The following is an 18509-nucleotide window of genomic DNA, read 5'->3' on the forward strand; positions in this document are numbered from 1 at the left end:
CCGTACAGAAATCAATATTTTCAAATGGGTATGTGCGTTGTGTGGCGGGAGCGGCAAGCACATGCTCTCATTTTCACTCAAATACCTACGAGGTAGGCAACTTAGTTTTCACTGTTTTTATACTTGCCAGCGCACGTAAACCCACTGTGTTTACAACCTACAAAATTTAAAATGTTCCTTTTTAAAACTTTGTAAATGTTTAACTTTGTTTATTTAATGAAAACTTATGTCTCTGTAACAATATAAGAATAGTTAAATGCACTAACTAAGCACTTAATTGATCCAAAAAATTTTGAAGAGATGATTTCTGTTTGTCTCTGTTATGTTCAATATTCTTAATAGAATCATTAATCTTTTTTAGTTTGTGTTTCATCTTCTTCTTCTCCTTCCTGGTGGTCAAAGTCGGTACCGATTTCCGCGCTTCTTCCAAAGTCTTTGCTTGATATATCAAGTTATTTATTGTTGAATTATTCTGCGTCTTATTACTTTGTTGCAATGGTTGAGCCTGTTGATTTTTCTTCTTTTTCTTTGGAGGCTGAGCAACTGGACTGTCTCCTATTTCAATAATATCATCAATTACTCTCTTCTTTGAGCCAACTGTAGTTGTTTCAAGTGAAATAAAATCATTGGTTGTCAGTGTTTTATTTTGATTTTGCAATTTTGCTTTAGGGGACTGTGAATTTCCATCCCACCTGGATTTCTTTTTCTTACTTTTAGCTGGTGAGTCCTTAATTACTATTATGTTTCCTGCTGCAAGTTTTTGTGCTTGTTCAACTGCAGTTTTATTAATTCCAGCCAAGTCCCACTTGGATTTCTTTTTCTTTTTTGATTTTACTGGAGTGTCTATAACTTCAATTACTTCAGGTTCTTTGTTTGGTTTGTTCAGTGGAAGCTTAACTATGTTTTTACATGTGGAACATTTTATAATCTTAAAATATAATAAAATAAAAACAAGTAAAGCACTAAATAAAATACATGTAGTTATACTTACAAGTTTTTGGCCAATCTTCTTCAATTTTCTCTCATGTTTAAGCTGGTATATTGTCTTCCTCTGTTTATACTGATACTTTCTTAGAAAATAATTTGGAATTCTGTGTGATTCTGGTTTAATAGTTTGTTGCAACTGGGTTTCATGTGGATGTAAGAGACATCTAGCACACACGCGATTAGAAGTTATAGGAGCATTTTCAATCCCGTCACCGATTTGTTTAGCGGTGATTCTATAAAAACATGTTAAAATTAGTGTTAATATTTGGTTTCAATTTCAGTTTCAACATAAAAGCGAATAAACACGAAAAACTAACCTGTATCTTGCTTTCAAATGAGGAACTTTAATCATAGTTGCAATATTGTGCAGGTACTCCTTTCGACTCTCAAGGAGATCATATTCTACTTTATCTCTCATTTTAACTGAAACATAGGAACTGACAATACGGCAATAATTGTCAAACTAAAGAAAACATTGTTAAGCGCGAACATGTGCACTATAGTTATAATGAGTACCTATATGCAACGTTGGTTGCCTACGATAAAGTCTTATTTATGTTTTACATATCTACTAGCTGCCCCGACTTTTCTTTCCTGAATATTTTCGTAATACCTGAAAGACTTCTTTAGCTATATGTGCCACATTCATTATTATAATTCACAGTTTCTATTTTAAAATTGACAAATTCATTTTTATAATTATTGTCACAAAATGACTTTCTATCTGTCTATTAATTTTAGGTATTTTTTTTACTTTTGGAAAAAAACCTGGAATAGGAACATTTCCCAAAAGACCGAATTGTGAATCTAAACCATTCTCAAACCCATTTGAACACACACAAAAAATGTAATCAAATTTGGAGGAGATTTGCCACATACACACGAACAGATGATTTATATATATGAAGATGGGTGGTTTTTAAATACCTACCACCTATTAGAAAATAGAACCAATACGATAATACTTACCTATAAAAAAATACAAAAGTGAGTTAGTTGCTTATGTTAATCTTGCATTAGTATTTAAAACTATGTTGTAAAACTACGTTTCTGAGTTACACGTGTCGCGTGTGAGGCATCTTCAGTCACTTTTTGATTTGCTGTTGTTTTATATAGGTGTGTATGCCGATAAAAAAAAATCAACATAAGAAGAAGACTTTCAATGTTGAATACGTAATCCATTTTTTGTATAGTTGAAAAATATTTATTTATTAATAGTTATACGTGATTTTGTGGATTTACATTTATATATTTGAGTTGGCATGTTTCGCCCTTCACATCTTCATAAACTAAGAAGAAGAAGTTGAGTATTAAACGTGGTACCTATATCATTCGCCCTGGGCATTCTACGTAGTGGCCCAGGGCGTCTGATACATGCCAGATCACCAAATGATAGCTGAGAAATATATTTAGGTATTTAGAAAAAAGAAACGATTAATTATCAGCAACAATATCTGGCGGGTATTTACCGATGCTTGCCCAAAAAACATTATGAAAAATTTAAAATTTAAATATAAAATCTAATGATAAGTATGCCGAAAACGTTTAAAGTTATTTTTTATAATATTTTATTTTAATGAATTACAAGTTTAAAGAAGTAACAACGATTTCTGACAATGTCCTCAAAACGAAACATGCCAAAATCCACAACTTATTAATACGTTCAAAAATTAAACATAATAAAAAACCTTTAAAAACAGGTTACGCATTCGTAAAAGAAAATAAATTGTTTAAAAGAAATTAGAATTATTAAGAAGACATTTTAAATACGTAAATTATTCATCTTTTTGTGACAAAATATTGCTCTGTTCAAGTCAAAGGGACCCTTTTTTCCTCATGTAATATTATCTCATGTTTTTATCCTCATTTTTAAATTTCTGATTAAAATTAAAATAAAAAATAAAATTCTGATTAATACAAAAAATCGGCAATAAATAATATTGTTGAATTATTTTCTCTTTTGTATTAATTTTATTTAGTTTATAATTATGCTTCAACACCTTGCACAATTGAAAACCATATTAAAACCCACAATATCTCTTTGCGTACTCAGCGTGATCCGTGAATTTTTCACGGTTTGCACCCTCAAGCAGGGGGAGTTCATCTTCTATCATCGGCGGAGCACCCTTCTCGTAGTACAAAGTGTGAATAAACTATGTAATTTCTAGCCAGCAGCACAATGTAGCATATATAACCAACATTAGCACTCAGCTTCCATGTTCCGCAAGTAATGGTAGTGTAATAGAATCGATGAGAATAATGTGTATGTTAAACATATGTTTCTATTAGTTTTGCTCACATAATGGGAATCTAATGGACTTGAATATCGATTGAGGAAAGAGTAAAACAAGTGCAAAACATATATTATACAAAAACAAAGCAAATTGTATTACTTTCGTTGATTTCTCAACTTATTTAATGCCGAATTGTTTTATTTGTAATTGTAAACTAATTATGAATCATAATGATAAGCAATGAGTGGGAAAAATGTAATAAACGCATTAAATCGCAAATTTTTATCTACAAACTTCCTTTTCTCAGTTCAAATAGATCTTTCCAATAAATTTAAAAAATAAAAAAAGCATATTCACTTTATCGTATCGAATAAATGTTTATCTCGGGGGTGGAGTTAGACTGCGGAAAGCGTCTGCGTCCGCGCGCACCAATGAAGAGGCGTCGCGACGTTCGTCGCACGGCAATCGCGCATTCCATATAGCAACCGTGAAGGCTTCGTCGCTACCCACTCGCCACCCCAAATAAAACCCCTGCAGTTTCATCCTAGAACCGCAGTCGGACATTGAATCGCAACGGGAGTAACACCCAAAGTGGCATTCAAATCATTATTAAACAATAAAACAATCCAATATAAAAGACATTGCATTATACTAACACAATCACGAGTTAAGTGAAAACGTGTGCCACATATTATACCACACGTGTCGGCACGTGCAGTGAACCACTACCAACGTTAAGAAGTGTGCGGCTCTTTTATTAAAACAGAAGAATTAATTGTGTTTGCATAACGTGCTCGCGTTATTTGTGTAATAATGAACAAGTAGTACTGTTTAATCTGATAATATAACACGTGTTACCCACTTACCAAGTAGTTAATTTATAAAAAAATATATATATATAAATTATTTTGTAAAAAAAGTTAACGCACATCACAATAAATGCTGGATATAAACGTGAACGATCATTTAAACGCTGCATCGACAATGTTCTCGATGGATAACCTCGACATGGAGGTGATGAATCGACAGTTCTTCTTTGAGAGCAGTTCATTTTTGAGCGGTGCGTCGGGAAATATTCATGCTGGTGGCAGCGGTGGGACTGGTTCCACTACTGGGTCTACAAACAGCGGTGATTTATTCTTGTATGATGACAACAGTTGCGATTCCATTGGTTCCAACTATAGTTATAATAGTGATCAAGAAAATAGTTCAGGATCTAAAGAGTAAGTACATAAAAAGCATAAAAACTTAAGAAAAACTGTTATATCATTTTTCGGATTTCATATCGCTTTATGTTAAAGATTTTAATTTTCTTGTACAATCATGTTTTCTTAGAGTGGCATTATGAGCGTGTCCGAGAAAATTAAAATTCGTAACACAACACAATATTAAACCCAACTTTTGAAAACCATTACCTAAATAAAAAATAACTAAATAAGAATTTTAAAACAATAATTTTACATATTATATTTTAATTTATTTATACGTGTTGGATTGATTACAATTTTTGGTGTGAGCTTAAATGATACCCCTAAGGTGAAACATGTCAAACACAAAACGAAAAACTCATCACGTATAAATAAATAAAAATATTAATACCAGGAATAACTTATTCTTTAATAAATATAAATTATTTTTTCTACTTTCACTTACAAAGCGTTAGTTTTACAACGGTTTTTAATCACAAAAAGTGGTACTTTAAACACGGACGGCCAAGGCCGTGAGTAAAGTACTTTATTCGTGGAACGGAGCTGGCGCCTGCGTATTTGCCTACGGTGCAGTACAAGACCATATGAGACGCCATGCGCTGCCAGTCAAACAAGTCAAAGCAAACGCTGCTGCTGCTCGTCTCGGCGCGGTACGAGCAAATTTCGAATATTTAAAATACAGAAGTTCAAATACCAAAACTAAACGTGGAAATCGAGTCGAAGTAGAAAAAATAGCGTAAGCATCACGTGGCTAAACGTTGTTAAACACTCGATTAATTAAACGCTCGCTACGCTCAATCTCAATCAATCTGATGAGTAAAGCCCCCGTTTAGCTACTTGATACTTAATATACTTATACATTTAAACATTATTTAATTGTATTTTAACCATATTTGGATGTTAAGTTAACCACCAAGTTTAATTTTCATTCTACTTGTCGTAGCAACCGTGTGCATCGTTATCGCCGTCGCAATAAATGTCCCCAACAACAAATTCAACAACGCCAAGCTGCAAATCTACGAGAACGCAAAAGAATGCAGAGTATTAATGACGCATTCGAAGGATTACGAGCACATATTCCAACATTACCCTATGAAAAACGTCTTTCTAAAGTTGATACTCTAAAATTGGCGATTGGATACATCAATTTTCTTAGTGAGTTGGTCCGCAGTGACCGCAACGGTAACACAGACTGCTTCAACGGCATCAACCGAAACGTACCACGTGATGAACCAAAGAAAATCATTTTAAGAGGTACGTAATATTTCATATTTGAGCATTAATCACACACCTATCAGACATATGCTAGCATTAAACTCGTGAAACATGAAATAAATCGGTCTCAATAAGTGTGAATCTTGTACCTACTTACCCCATTATATGAGTGAAACAGTAGCATGATTGCTTTTAAATTGAATGTACTTTACGACCATTTCGATCGGTATATGTCTATACCTATATCTTCCTTCCGGTGTTATTCATCACACATGTTTCTACTAATAATTTTTCTAATAGCTAAATAGTTTATGTATCTACCTACTGCTGTGCGTTTTTGGGCGTTTTAATTCCGAGTGGTTTATGTAGTGCCCTTCGAGTGCAAGATTGATTATCACCTTCGGGGGGTGGACCTCGCTGCGCTCTCAAATACGAATCAATTTAAACGCTTCGCACCCTCATGCACTACGGTATTAGCACCACTGTACCACACGCACGTGGATACGCACTTTTTCATAGCGATTCGTTGCGCAAAGCAGATGTGTAATGATCTGATGAGTTTGTTCTCTGTTCGCTTCTTCAGTACACGTATTATGACACTTTGTCGGGGTGTATCAATGTGCCCTCATAGTGAGTGGTTGATTATCTAAATATTGCGATGATTAAGAAAGAATTGCTGGAAAATTGCATATCATTTTGATACAGTGTAGCTATAATAGTTAGATAATTGCAGATATTGCAGATATGAATATAGATGTAAATGATAGAAAAGTAACGGAAGAGTGGGTTTCGAAACATAGGACTGCCACTCAAACATTTTTTTTTTGGATTCCTAAAACAATGCACTATGCGTATAAGATGAGAAATTGATTTCCCTGTAACACAGTATGAACATAGTATTTTCTTAGATATTTCAGTTTAATTGAATACATTCTTAAGCATTTTATTCAAAATCAATTGAATTGAACCGAACTAAAAATAGATAGTGTACTAGATTCTGAACGGATTAATCAATTCACCAAAATGCACAGTTTATTTTTTTGTGGTTTCGGAGATTAACACTTTTCTATTTCTGCCACTGACAACGGCAATGTCATCGATGGTAGTAACGGAAAAGGTTATTAGTTGCCTTATTTTCACAACTTAAATACAAAACCTTTTTTTTTCAATAAAGCATGAAATAGTATTTGTTATATACATTATACCCTATACTATTAAAATAAAAATTGACGACAAAAAATTTCTTCCGAATTGAATTATAGTTACAGAAAATGACTTTAAATTAATCAACCGTATCTTGCTTTACCGTATTTTGTTCAAACACTGCTAATTTTCTTATCTAGTAAATATTTCCCAATTGTTAATGGTTTATGTTTATAACTTACAATATTTCTTTTAAATACAGTCCTTCAATACATTTAACTCAGTAACCTTGTGCACGTGCACCTGCAAACCAGAAACAGTCAAACGTAGGGAACATCAACACATGCAATCGCACTCCAACCTCCAGACCACCACTCATTTCATAGTTTCCCCGTCGATTAATACACGCATTACAACCAATCGCACTCCCCCTGCGCTTCTATCAAAACACACGACGTGCGTTTCTTCCGGATATCTAATATCTACATGCATTGTCCTCGACCCATGCACTCATTTCGCAGTGTTTATAAACACGAAAACAATTAGAGGGGTCGGTGCAGGGTCGTCACAGCTGAAACAACATTGCCGAATTTATGATACGATTTCAAGTTATCGAATAATAATCGTAAAATAATTTGTGTGTTTAAATATATTCCAGGTATGAATGGAAGTTACACAGCGCATTCATTGTCGTGGCATCGCGACAAAGATCCTAACCCAAATGGAATCATGATTGCTAAAGTGTGGACACCGGAAGACCCACGCACCAAAGGTGGTCAGACCAGTTCTAGTGCTTATACTAATCTTCAGGAGTAGTTTTAATTATTTTACAACAAAAGGTGATCTTTGGAAAGCTGTATATACTGTAAATGTATTTATTTAAATTTATCAGATAGAAATTAGATAGTTATTAGACCATATTTCTAACTTGAATTATCAAGTCTAGTCAAGTTACAGATGTGATTAAATCTAGTCAAAGGTTTTATTTCTGTGCAATTACAAACAAAATAGATTCTTATTTATTTACAACCACTCACCACACATGTATGCATATAATAAATTGTATTCAAACATTGATTTTTTAAATTTCTATCTCTTGTTGCAACAAGTGTTCACTTTCCCACCGTCGTGCACCACCTTCCACCATTTTCTCTCCGCAGGCAAGAGAAAATGTTCCACCAAGTAAACATTACGTCGATATTCGGTTTGCTCATCGTGGATTGGTTACACTTGTCGAGTTCCCAGGACACTGTCGACATTTTCCAACATGCGCACTGTACTGTATTCACACATCACGTCGATAGAAACTGTAACATACTGATATAGAAATAAATGGAAAGATAAACGAGTTTTGAGTTTATTTAAAATCCATTTTAGGGGTTCATTCGTGTCCTACGAATTATTGTGGCACTAGATTAGCATAATCTGAAATCTCGGCAGACAATTATTGTGCCGCACGTGCAATAGGGGTGTCGTGCATTATCGAACGCATCAAAATCAACAATCCAAGTGCACAAGCTTACTATACACATGCTTACAGTCGGGTTGGACACACGTTCGCTTTGATCCGGATTAAATTATACGCTTTTTTATGTTTATTTATTGCGGAGTACAAACAATACGTAATGCTCGTTGTCGCGGGTAATCGCAATAGAATTCTCATTGCCGATGGAACTGGGGAGTATTTGATACAGCAACGCAGTAGGCGGAGACTTGGATAATATTTACTAGCTGACGTGGTACACTTCGCACAGCCTTTTTTCGTTTATTAATAACAACAACGAATCAGCCAGTTTTCAACAAGATAAGATTTACGAAATTAAGTTGCTAATTTAAACACGAACAGCACTGCACATTGTACAATTAATTAAGTGACTACATTCAACAACATCACTTTTGTCATCTTCCATAAACCACAAACATAGTTCATCGCATCGCACAAAACAAAACTAAACTAAATAGAACTAAAAAATCGGAGAATTAAATTAAATTTCTGGTTACGCGTATTTCTATGGGCAACGGTAGCCGTGCAATGAAAGCATTCAGTACACTGCGCCCTCTGCGGAATACCAGCCGTGGACTACTGTCCTAACAAAGTAACCCAAAGGCACTGTTCGTCGGAGAAACAATTGCAACGGACGAGGCGATCACCATTGCAAGTTACTGCAACTAGCACTTATTCCCACTACTTCCTATCAACTATTTTTCTAATAAAATGAGAATGACGTATTTAGTTGAATCGAATTTGTCCTTGACGGGCGATATACATGAGCCATGATAAACATACATTGCAGCACCCATTGCGTTCAACATGCTGCCGAACAGCAACCCAAAGATACTATTCGTCGGAGAAACAATTGCAGTGGACGAGGCGATCACCGTTGCAAGTTACTGCTACTAGAAATTATTCCCACTACTTCCTATCAACTATTTTTCCAATTAAATGAGAGTGACGCATTTAGTTGAATCGAATTTGTCCTTGACGGGCGATATACATGAGCCATGATAAACATACTCGTACATTGCAGCACTCATTGCGTTCAACATGCTGCCGAACAGCAACCCAAAGATACTGTTCGTCGGAGAAACAATTGCAACTGACGAGGCGATCATCGTTGCAAGTTACTGCTACTAGAAATTATTCCCACTACTTCCTATCAACTATTTTTCCAATTAAATGAGAGTGACGCATTTAGTTGAATCGAATTTGTCGTTGACGAGCGATATACATGAGCCATGATAAACATACATTGCAGCACCCATTGCGTTCAACATGCTGCCGAACAGCAACCCAAAGATACTATTCGTCGGAGAAACAATTGCAGTGGACGAGGCGATCACCATTGCAAGTTACTGCTACTAGAAATTATTCCCACTACTTCCTATCAACTATTTTTCCAATTAAATGAGAGTGACGCATTTAGTTGAATCGAATTTGTCCTTGACGGGCGATATACATGAGCCATGATAAACATACATTGCAGCACTCATTGCGTTCAACATGCTGCCGAACAGCAACCCAAAGATACTATTCGTCGGAGAAACAATTGCAGTGGACGAGGCGATCATCGTTGCAAGTTACTGCTACTAGAAATTATTCCCACTACTTCCTATCAACTATTTTTCCAATTAAATGAGAGTGACGCATTTAGTTGAATCGAATTTGTCCTTGACGGGCGATATACATGAGCCATGATAAACATACTCGTACATTGCAGCACTCATTGCGTTCAACATGCTGCCGAACAGCAACCCAAAGATACTGTTCGTCGGAGAAACAATTGCAGTGGACGAGGCGATCATCGTTGCAAGTTACTGCTACTAGAAATTATTCCCACTACTTCCTATCAACTATTTTTCCAATTAAATGAGAGTGACGCATTTAGTTGAATCGAATTTGTCGTTGACGGGCGATATACATGAGCCATGATAAACATACATTGCAGCACTCATTGCGTTCAACATGCTGCCGAACAGCAACCCAAAGATACTATTCGTCGGAGAAACAATTGCAGTGGACGAGGCGATCACCATTGCAAGTTACTGCTACTAGAAATTATTCCCACTACTTCCTATCAACTATTTTTCCAATTAAATGAGAGTGACGCATTTAGTTGAATCGAATTTGTCCTTGACGGGCGATATACATGAGCCATGATAAACATACATTGCAGCACCCATTGCGTTCAACATGCTGCCGAACAGCAACCCAAAGATACTATTCGTCGGAGAAACAATTGCAGTGGACGAGGCGATCACCATTGCAAGTTACTGCTACTAGAAATTATTCCCACTACTTCCTATCAACTATTTTTCCAATTAAATGAGAGTGACGCATTTAGTTGAATCGAATTTGTCCTTGACGGGCGATATACATGAGCCATGATAAACATACATTGCAGCACCCATTGCGTTCAACATGCTGCCGAACAGCAACCCAAAGATACTATTCGTCGGAGAAACAATTGCAGTGGACGAGGCGATCACCATTGCAAGTTACTGCTACTAGAAATTATTCCCACTACTTCCTATCAACTATTTTTCCAATTAAATGAGAGTGACGCATTTAGTTGAATCGAATTTGTCGTTGACGAGCGATATACATGAGCCATGATAAACATACATTGCAGCACCCATTGCGTTCAACATGCTGCCGAACAGCAACCCAAAGATACTATTCGTCGGAGAAACAATTGCAGTGGACGAGGCGATCACCATTGCAAGTTACTGCTACTAGAAATTATTCCCACTACTTCCTATCAACTATTTTTCCAATTAAATGAGAGTGACGCATTTAGTTGAATCGAATTTGTCGTTGACGAGCGATATACATGAGCCATGATAAACATACATTGCAGCACCCATTGCGTTCAACATGCTGCCGAACAGCAACCCAAAGATACTGTTCGTCGGAGAAACAATTGCAGTGGACGAGGCGATCATCGTTGCAAGTTACTGCTACTAGAAATTATTCCCACTACTTCCTATCAACTATTTTTCCAATTAAATGAGAGTGACGCATTTAGTTGAATCGAATTTGTCGTTGACGAGCGATATACAAGCCATGATACTGCAGCACCCATTGCGTTCAACATGCTGCCGAACAGCAACAAAGATACTGTTCGTCGGAGAAACAATTGCAGTGGACGAGGCGATCATCGTTGCAAGTTACTGCTACTAGAAATTATTCCCACTACTTCCTATCAACTATTTTTCCAATTAAATGAGAGTGACGCATTTAGTTGAATCGAATTTGTCGTTGACGAGCGATATACATGAGCCATGATAAACATACATTGCAGCACCCATTGCGTTCAACATGCTGCCGAACAGCAACCCAAAGATACTATTCGTCGGAGAAACAATTGCAGTGGACGAGGCGATCACCATTGCAAGTTACTGCTACTAGAAATTATTCCCACTACTTCCTATCAACTATTTTTCCAATTAAATGAGAGTGACGCATTTAGTTGAATCGAATTTGTCGTTGACGAGCGATATACATGAGCCATGATAAACATACATTGCAGCACTCATTGCGTTCAACATGCTGCCGAACAGCAACCTAAAGATACTATTCGTAGGAGAAACAATTGCAGTGGACGAGGCGATCACCATTGCAAGTTAATGCTACTAGAAATTATTCCCACTACTTCCTATCAACTATTTTTCCAATTAAATGAGAGTGACGCATTTAGTTGAATCGAATTTGTCGTTGACGAGCGATATACATGAGCCATGATAAACATAGAGGTGGGTGGGGCATAGTGGTCCCCAAAAGCGAAAAAAGGGAATTTGTTTACCTTTTTTCACTCGTTACACTATTTTTTACATCCTTGTTCAGTATTCAATATTAATAAGACGTGTCTATCAAAATAAAAAAAATCAGAATATGGGGCAAAGTGGGACCCACTCATAAAAATTAGGCTCTTACCTTTGCATCAATTTTTTGCTTATATTATTTTCTTTTTTTATTTCTTACTTCGAATTTGTTGTGGATAAGTTGATCTTGCAACTTCATCTTATATATCAAAAATTTTAGGGGGTCCACTTTGGCCCTCAATTTTTTAAGCCTCCTGAATTTCAGGGGGCCCACTTTGCCCCCAGGGGCCCATTTTGCCCCCCCTTCCCCTACATTGCAGCACCCATTGCGTTCAACATGCTGCCGAACAGCAACCCAAAGATACTGTTCGTCGGAGAAACAATTGCAACTGACGAGGCGATCACCGTTGCAAGTTACTGGTCGTCCATGCTGTCAATGAAGGTGTACCAGAGATAGACACTATGATTCTGGCGGGCAGAAGAATTACTATGATGTATCTCGACAGAGAATAGTCACCTCGCAATGTCTGCACGTTCTTTGGATGATAAATAACTGCGAAGAATGACCTGATAATTGCATCAAATGCAACTTCTTCTTTATCCTTCTGATTATTACTTAGAATTCTCAAAACCATGCAAACGAGATCCAATGTGGTTATCCACTTGGTTATGAAGTTGCCATCATCACTGTCACCACTTTTGTATGGGGTCGACGCCATCCACCCGGTGTTGACACCGGAAGATTTGCATTTGCAATCCTTTATATTAGGTGATATAAAAATTTCTGTTTAGTTTTATTTTGTACTCGTCACCATCGAATTTTTTGTTATTATCATCGTCGCATCGTTTTCTACGATGGGGATCGCCACCGACTTCAACTACGAGAACGATGGCATACGTGTCGTATCGTATAAATTCTCGTGTACCCGTAACCAAGGTACCCTACGTATTCTAATATTTTTGAAATATTTGAATGCTTTATCATTTTGGTCCATCCATAAAATTATCATATTTAAATTTAGATGCCGAGCCAATGGACGTTGATTTCGAGGGCAGCGACGCAAAAGAGGTAATATTAAATGGGAATATATTATATGCACCTTGTTAGGTAGGCTACCTTGTTTGGGGGTTGTCAAGGGGCAGGGGTAGGGGGTAGTCAAGGGGTAGGGGTAGGGGTGGTCGAGGGGTGGGGGAGGGGTGGTTGGGGTGGGGGTGGTCGAAGGGTATGGGGATGAGGAGGTTGGGGAGGGGGTAGTCGAGGGGTAGGGGGTGATCGAGGGTTAGGGGAGGGGGTGGTTGAGGAGGGGGTGGTCGAAAGGAAGGGGGAGGGGGTGGTTGGGGGTGGTGGTTAGGTAGGCTACCTTGGGGGTAGTAGGGGCCGGTTAAAAGTATGGCACGTGGTGCCGCGGCGGCGAATTGTGGTGGTGGAGAACCATGTACCTACATTGTACTAGTACATGCTCGATTGCCAAGCCGTGAGTTGACGGGCGCGTACCCGTTGTGGCAGAAATTGTTGCGTTATCTGCACGTGGTTTTTCCGTTCCGACCGCAAAACAGGACTTAGCGCTACAATGCCGCGCAGGAAAAAAAAACCAAAACGTGTCATTCTACGTTACAGTGCGGTGTCCACGAGTGTTGAACTGAGAAGCAAACTCTCGTATGTCGTGTCGTTATGTTTGTTTACGTAATTAACGTTTAACGTTTCTTTTATGAGTTTTACAAGTGTAATAGATTTATGCATTTAATTATATAAAAATAACGACAAAGCACAATCGCAAATAATGCATGTATAGTCGGTTTATAAAAGAAAATAAATTATTTTTAGATATGCACATTCGAGACTGTAGAGCCAATGGAGGTTGATGAGGACAGTAGCATGGTTGAACCTACAGCATGTGTGGAAAAGTTGCCGACTGGTATAAAAACCATGCTTTTAATGTTTTAAACTTAAATTGATTAATTTCTTCTGTTTACTCGTATAGAAAACCAAAGCATTCAAAAGCCCGTGAATGTTGATTTCAACAAAAATGTTGCAACATCAACATCTCCTAAGAAGATTTTAACAAAACTAGATGAAACGATTGAAATTCGTTTGCTTGCTGGTGACATTTCTTTGAAAATTGTGACCATGTATAATTATCATATATGATTATTCTTAATTGCACATTGTATGTTATTCATTATCTACTATGACAATTTTATACAAAGTTAATAAATTAATAGTATATTAAGTAACAAACACGTGGCTAAACGAGGGCATTACTGACGAGTCTTCAGCAACGTTTTGCCACGAGGTTCTTACACTATTTTTTCTACTTCCACTCTAGTTCCACGTTACGGTTTTTGTATTTCAACTTTTGTATTTAAATCATCGAAATTTGCGCACACACTTAAACTGTAAGGTTATAAGTGTCAAGCAGCAGCAGCGCCTACTTTGAGGTGTTTGAGTCACGTCGCATGGCATTTCATACCGCTCAGTCGCGTGCATTAATGCATGTACATAATGAATATGATCTACGGCTTGGCCGTCCGTATATAAAGTACCACGTTTTGGGTCTAGATGCCGTGGATAAACTGACGTTTTATAGGTGGAAGTAGAAAAACTATTATATGTGTTTAAATTTTACGTGATTGAATTGCATCTCTGTTTTGAGTTAAACATGTAATTTAATCAGGAAAAAGTTGAATAAATATAATATAAATTATATATAAAATATATCTGTAAATTGTAATCTTTATATTCAAGTAATAAATAATTAAAGAAGCACATGCTTGACAACTGCGAGTATGACGAGTGTCAAAATCTCCAACCTATAGGGGTCGAACTCATAGTAGGACCTTTAAAGCACCAGTTTGCCCTACGCCATATTGTAACCCTCAATTGTAGCACGTGCAAAGCCCACGCACGCTGAATACACCGGTGTTGAAGGTGAACTCCTCGTAAACTATAGGGTGCTTTCTCGAAAATTGTGCGTATGAAATATGTACAAATTACTAAGCACCATACTTCTGACAAATTTATCTATTTCCGGTGTGGAAATCGATCATTAATTTCAGGAGGGTGAACTGGGCAGAACACGCAATATTTTATGAAACATTTGACGGATCTTGACAAAATTATTTCATTAAAAGTGTGCTATTTTGTTTCAGGATTTTTTTGTAATAGGCTTATTGCGTTGTATTAGTTTACACAATTTTACTTACTATCTAAAACTGTTTGTTGCTTATACATAATATTCCAACTGATAATTATATATCACTGCCTCCATCTATAAACCGCCAGTTTACATGGTTTTTAGACGCAAAAAAATTGTACTTCAAAGACGAACGGCCAAAGCCGTGAGTAAAGTACTTCGCTTACATTATCTACAGGGCGGAGCTTGTACCTGCGCATTTCCCTACTGAGCAGCGCAAGACCATGAAATGTCATACGTCGCCAGTCAAACAAGTCAAAGTAGTGTGCGAACGAAAACGTGGAAATAAAGTCGGAGTAGAAAAAATAGCGTAAGCATCACGTGGCGAAACGTTGTTAAATACTCGATTGATTAAACGCTCGCTATGCTCAATCTCAATCAATCTCGAGAGTAAGGTCCTCGCTTAGCCACTTGATACTTAATAGATTAGTATCTATATTGACCCAATGCATTATTTGACGTGATTATTTCTATTTAAAACCAATATTGAAAGAACGAGATGGATAGATTTATATAAAATCTAAAATGTGCGAAAAAGACACATACATACCTTTTTAGCGAATTGGTAAATGCATATTTTTTGAAGAGAGTTCAAATGATGCAAAATATAGATAAGATTGGTAAAGCCTGTACGAGGATAATCTGAAAAGTTTACGAACTCACAAAGACACAAGACATTTTTTCTGAAACTTTTCTTTTAACGCTCCCATTTTTGTAACCCGTCAAAATAATACGAAAATAGAAAGTAATTAAGGAAATATTATTAATATCTTTAGTAGTAAGTCGTATTATGTGGAATGATTTTGGACTTTTTGTTAAGTATGATCTAATAATAAATTTGTGTATCAAAAATCACTGAGGTGCATGTTAGACAACCATTGAATCGTAACAAAAACTCTCGTTTAGTCACTTGATACTTAATATACTATTAATATTATTAAAATGTTTTAGTTATTTCAGTGATCATTTTAAAAATATTTTTTTTGTTTTGGTTTTTCTTGTGGTTCTTTGAAATGAAAAAATATTTTGAGTTTACATTCTAATAACAAAAATTAAATTAATATTCTTAATAATCAATTGATTATTCCACATTCCACCGATACGGGTACTTACATTTAAATTACTAAATGTTTAAGTAAATTAAACGAATGATTTCCACTTTATTAAAAATCAATTACCTATAGAAATAATAAATACAATAAATAAGTAAATAAATAATACAAATCTACAAGAAATACATAATTAGCTGTATTATGTATACGTAAATCTGAAATGAAGTGATTGTTTTGATTCTAATTCAAACTGGCCAATATTCTATTAGATATCATAATGTTACTGTACTTAACAACATTTAGGTACTTATTGGTAGTTATAGCATTGATAACTAATGAAATCAAACAATTGTGAATGTATCGTTAGTTGCAAAAAGTGCATTCGTATTAGGTACATTCAGTTTCAGTCAGTCGTTTATTTGTGAATTACGTTAACATCATTAAGATCGAATGATTTCATTGCGTCTGCTTTGGCACTAAATTTTGCTAATTTTTTTGTCAGTCCGTAATCTAACTAAAAATTACATAACATTGCTGAAACTAAAACAATTAAACTAAAACTTTAACGTAACAATTTGTAGTGCGATGTTTAAGATGACAATTTATTCGTAATAAAAGATTTCATTAACTTTTTTTAACTAAACGTCGTAATGTAGAATAATCGAGTTTATGAGGTGTTACTTTTGGTTGTTGATCGTTTTGCGACGATTTTTGTGTGATTGCTTATTCCTGCTTGAAACCGCCATTTGCTTGAGCTGTCTCGCCGGACTCGGTGATATTACGCTTTATCACCTGCCAATAAACAACCAAACGGCCGGTCAGCATAAAAAGAAAGACCAGCGCGGGAGCAGTGCGTTCAAGTTTATCATCCACCATGTAATGTGAATACACCGCCATTAGGGTTAGTAACAGGAGACAAACATTTGCACCATTTTTAATTTTATCTGAAACAAAGTAAAAAATTAATTTTTCATGAAACTTGTTGTTAGATGAATAAATAATGAAAATCTATTTTTGTGGATATATTTTCATAAACCATGGACTATTTTTACGCAAGTACTATTGTTTACGATAATAATATATATAATATACGCAAAGCATAAAAATTAGCTACGACTACGAGTTAAAATTAAAACTTTCTTTCTTGACGTGTATGTTTACGGCATTCACAAATTAAGCTGGCATAAAATTCAGTGAACATTTTACATTTTTGCTTCAATTTGTTAAATGATTCATTATGTGACTCATAATGACCGATAGCAAGTTATCAAAAAACCGTGTCAATGTTGAATATTGTCCTTGAGCCGCGATCATATATATCTCACTGGCAAATCAACATTTCATTGGCTTTTCATCTATCTATAAACGTGACTATTTTGCCTTTACATTTCCTAAATATATCCGAATGCAATCTGGATGGCACGGTCCGCATGTAAATGTGACGTTAGTACCGGCCGACGGCCTGACCGTAACCCATTTATCGTCAATGTCAATGAGTGTTGTCCTTGACTAAGGTTTACGTTTGGCGCCACAATTTGCGCTATGTAATTTAAGTAATTTGCTGTCTCCTGGGGAATACTCACGATGGGGAACGAACGCCATTGCTAGTCCACAAATAATCTCCAATGCACCAACAGTTCTTCGGTACCATTTCGATGGAATCTTAAAGTCCAGCATTTCAGACATCGGGAATACTTTCGCATATTTCACATATTCTTTCCGCTAAAAATAAATAAGCAATTAATTAAATTATTTTTCATGTGTGCGTGTTTTTCTTTTTAAATAAAAATGCAAAATAAAATAAAAATTTTGCTTTTCTTAAACAAAAAGTTTGCAAAAAAGCAATGCGATTCAGGCAATTCGCCAACTCTAAAATATCTCCGTGTAATTATTGTGTAATGCCCATTTGCAAGTTAGCGGCGAAAATGCGCGCACATGTACGGTCGCACATTTCGTGGCAAAGATGATAACATTCGCCAACACTTGTATAATTTTTTTGGGTTGCTTCCACTTTGCCTCGAAATTTGCTACTCGCGGCCTACACCAGACAAACAAAAATAATTTCAAACAAGATTGTCCCGGCTGCCAAGGAAGCGCAACGCCCAGCGATAACATTTTTATTTGCTACTAAACACCAACGTACCAGATCCTTAT

General features: G+C 36.2%; 3 protein-coding genes and 1 long non-coding RNA gene across 5 annotated transcripts; 1 reads left to right on the forward strand and 3 right to left on the reverse strand.

Moving 5' to 3' along the window:
- Positions 1-188: 188 nt before the first annotated feature.
- On the reverse strand, positions 189-1515 carry LOC135802490 (uncharacterized). The gene is made up of 3 exons (XM_065316098.1): positions 1305-1515; positions 992-1220; positions 189-928 (listed from the first exon to the last, which is right to left on the reverse strand). The coding sequence occupies exons 1-3, from the start codon at positions 1403-1405 to the stop codon at positions 266-268; spliced, it is 993 nt and encodes a 330-aa protein (XP_065172170.1). The 5' UTR covers positions 1406-1515; the 3' UTR covers positions 189-265.
- A 2245-nt stretch (positions 1516-3760) lies between these two features.
- On the forward strand, positions 3761-7864 carry LOC135802474 (pancreas transcription factor 1 subunit alpha). Of its 2 annotated transcripts, none has more exons than XM_065316078.1 (3): positions 3761-4444; positions 5373-5683; positions 7446-7864. In XM_065316078.1, exons 1-3 carry the CDS (start codon positions 4161-4163, stop codon positions 7601-7603), a joined length of 753 nt encoding a protein of 250 aa, XP_065172150.1. In that variant the 5' UTR covers positions 3761-4160; the 3' UTR covers positions 7604-7864. The 2 variants fall into 2 exon arrangements, with proteins under 2 accessions (XP_065172150.1, XP_065172151.1); XM_065316079.1 differs by lacking the exon at positions 3761-4444 and adding an exon at positions 4999-5165.
- On the reverse strand, positions 7784-9068 carry LOC135802475 (uncharacterized). The gene is made up of 2 exons (XR_010550559.1): positions 8326-9068; positions 7784-8104 (listed from the first exon to the last, which is right to left on the reverse strand). It is a non-coding gene; the product is annotated as an uncharacterized lncRNA (long non-coding RNA).
- Positions 9069-16433: 7365 nt separating this feature from the next.
- On the reverse strand, positions 16434-18504 carry LOC135802482 (novel acetylcholine receptor chaperone; the record flags this gene model as incomplete). Its single annotated transcript, XM_065316088.1, has 3 exons — positions 16434-17299; positions 17939-18077; positions 18499-18504. Coding segments are annotated over 3 exons (366 nt in total), but the record flags the coding sequence as incomplete, so codon positions are not given.
- Between the last annotated feature and the right edge of the window lie 5 nt (positions 18505-18509).

This window comes from Atheta coriaria, unplaced genomic scaffold (genome assembly GCF_025399875.1).
Source record: "Atheta coriaria isolate IRGN ID8LTWV9N9 unplaced genomic scaffold, Caltech_Dcor_3.1 hic_scaffold_25_pilon, whole genome shotgun sequence".
In the NCBI taxonomy this organism is placed as follows: domain Eukaryota; kingdom Metazoa; phylum Arthropoda; class Insecta; order Coleoptera; family Staphylinidae; genus Dalotia; species Dalotia coriaria.

Coding starts and splice junctions, on each gene's coding strand:
- LOC135802490 (XM_065316098.1), bottom strand. CDS start 1,405: ATGAGAGATAAAGTAGAATATGATCTCCTTGAGAGTCGAAAGGAGTAC. Junction 1,221..1,304: donor CATTTGAAAGCAAGATACAG/GTTAGTTTTTCG, acceptor ATGTTTTTATAG/AATCACCGCTAAACAAATCG. Junction 929..991: donor AGAAGATTGGCCAAAAACTT/GTAAGTATAACT, acceptor TTATATTTTAAG/ATTATAAAATGTTCCACATG.
- LOC135802474 (XM_065316078.1), top strand. CDS start 4,161: ATGCTGGATATAAACGTGAACGATCATTTAAACGCTGCATCGACAATG. Junction 4,445..5,372: donor AATAGTTCAGGATCTAAAGA/GTAAGTACATAA, acceptor TACTTGTCGTAG/CAACCGTGTGCATCGTTATC. Junction 5,684..7,445: donor AAAGAAAATCATTTTAAGAG/GTACGTAATATT, acceptor AATATATTCCAG/GTATGAATGGAAGTTACACA.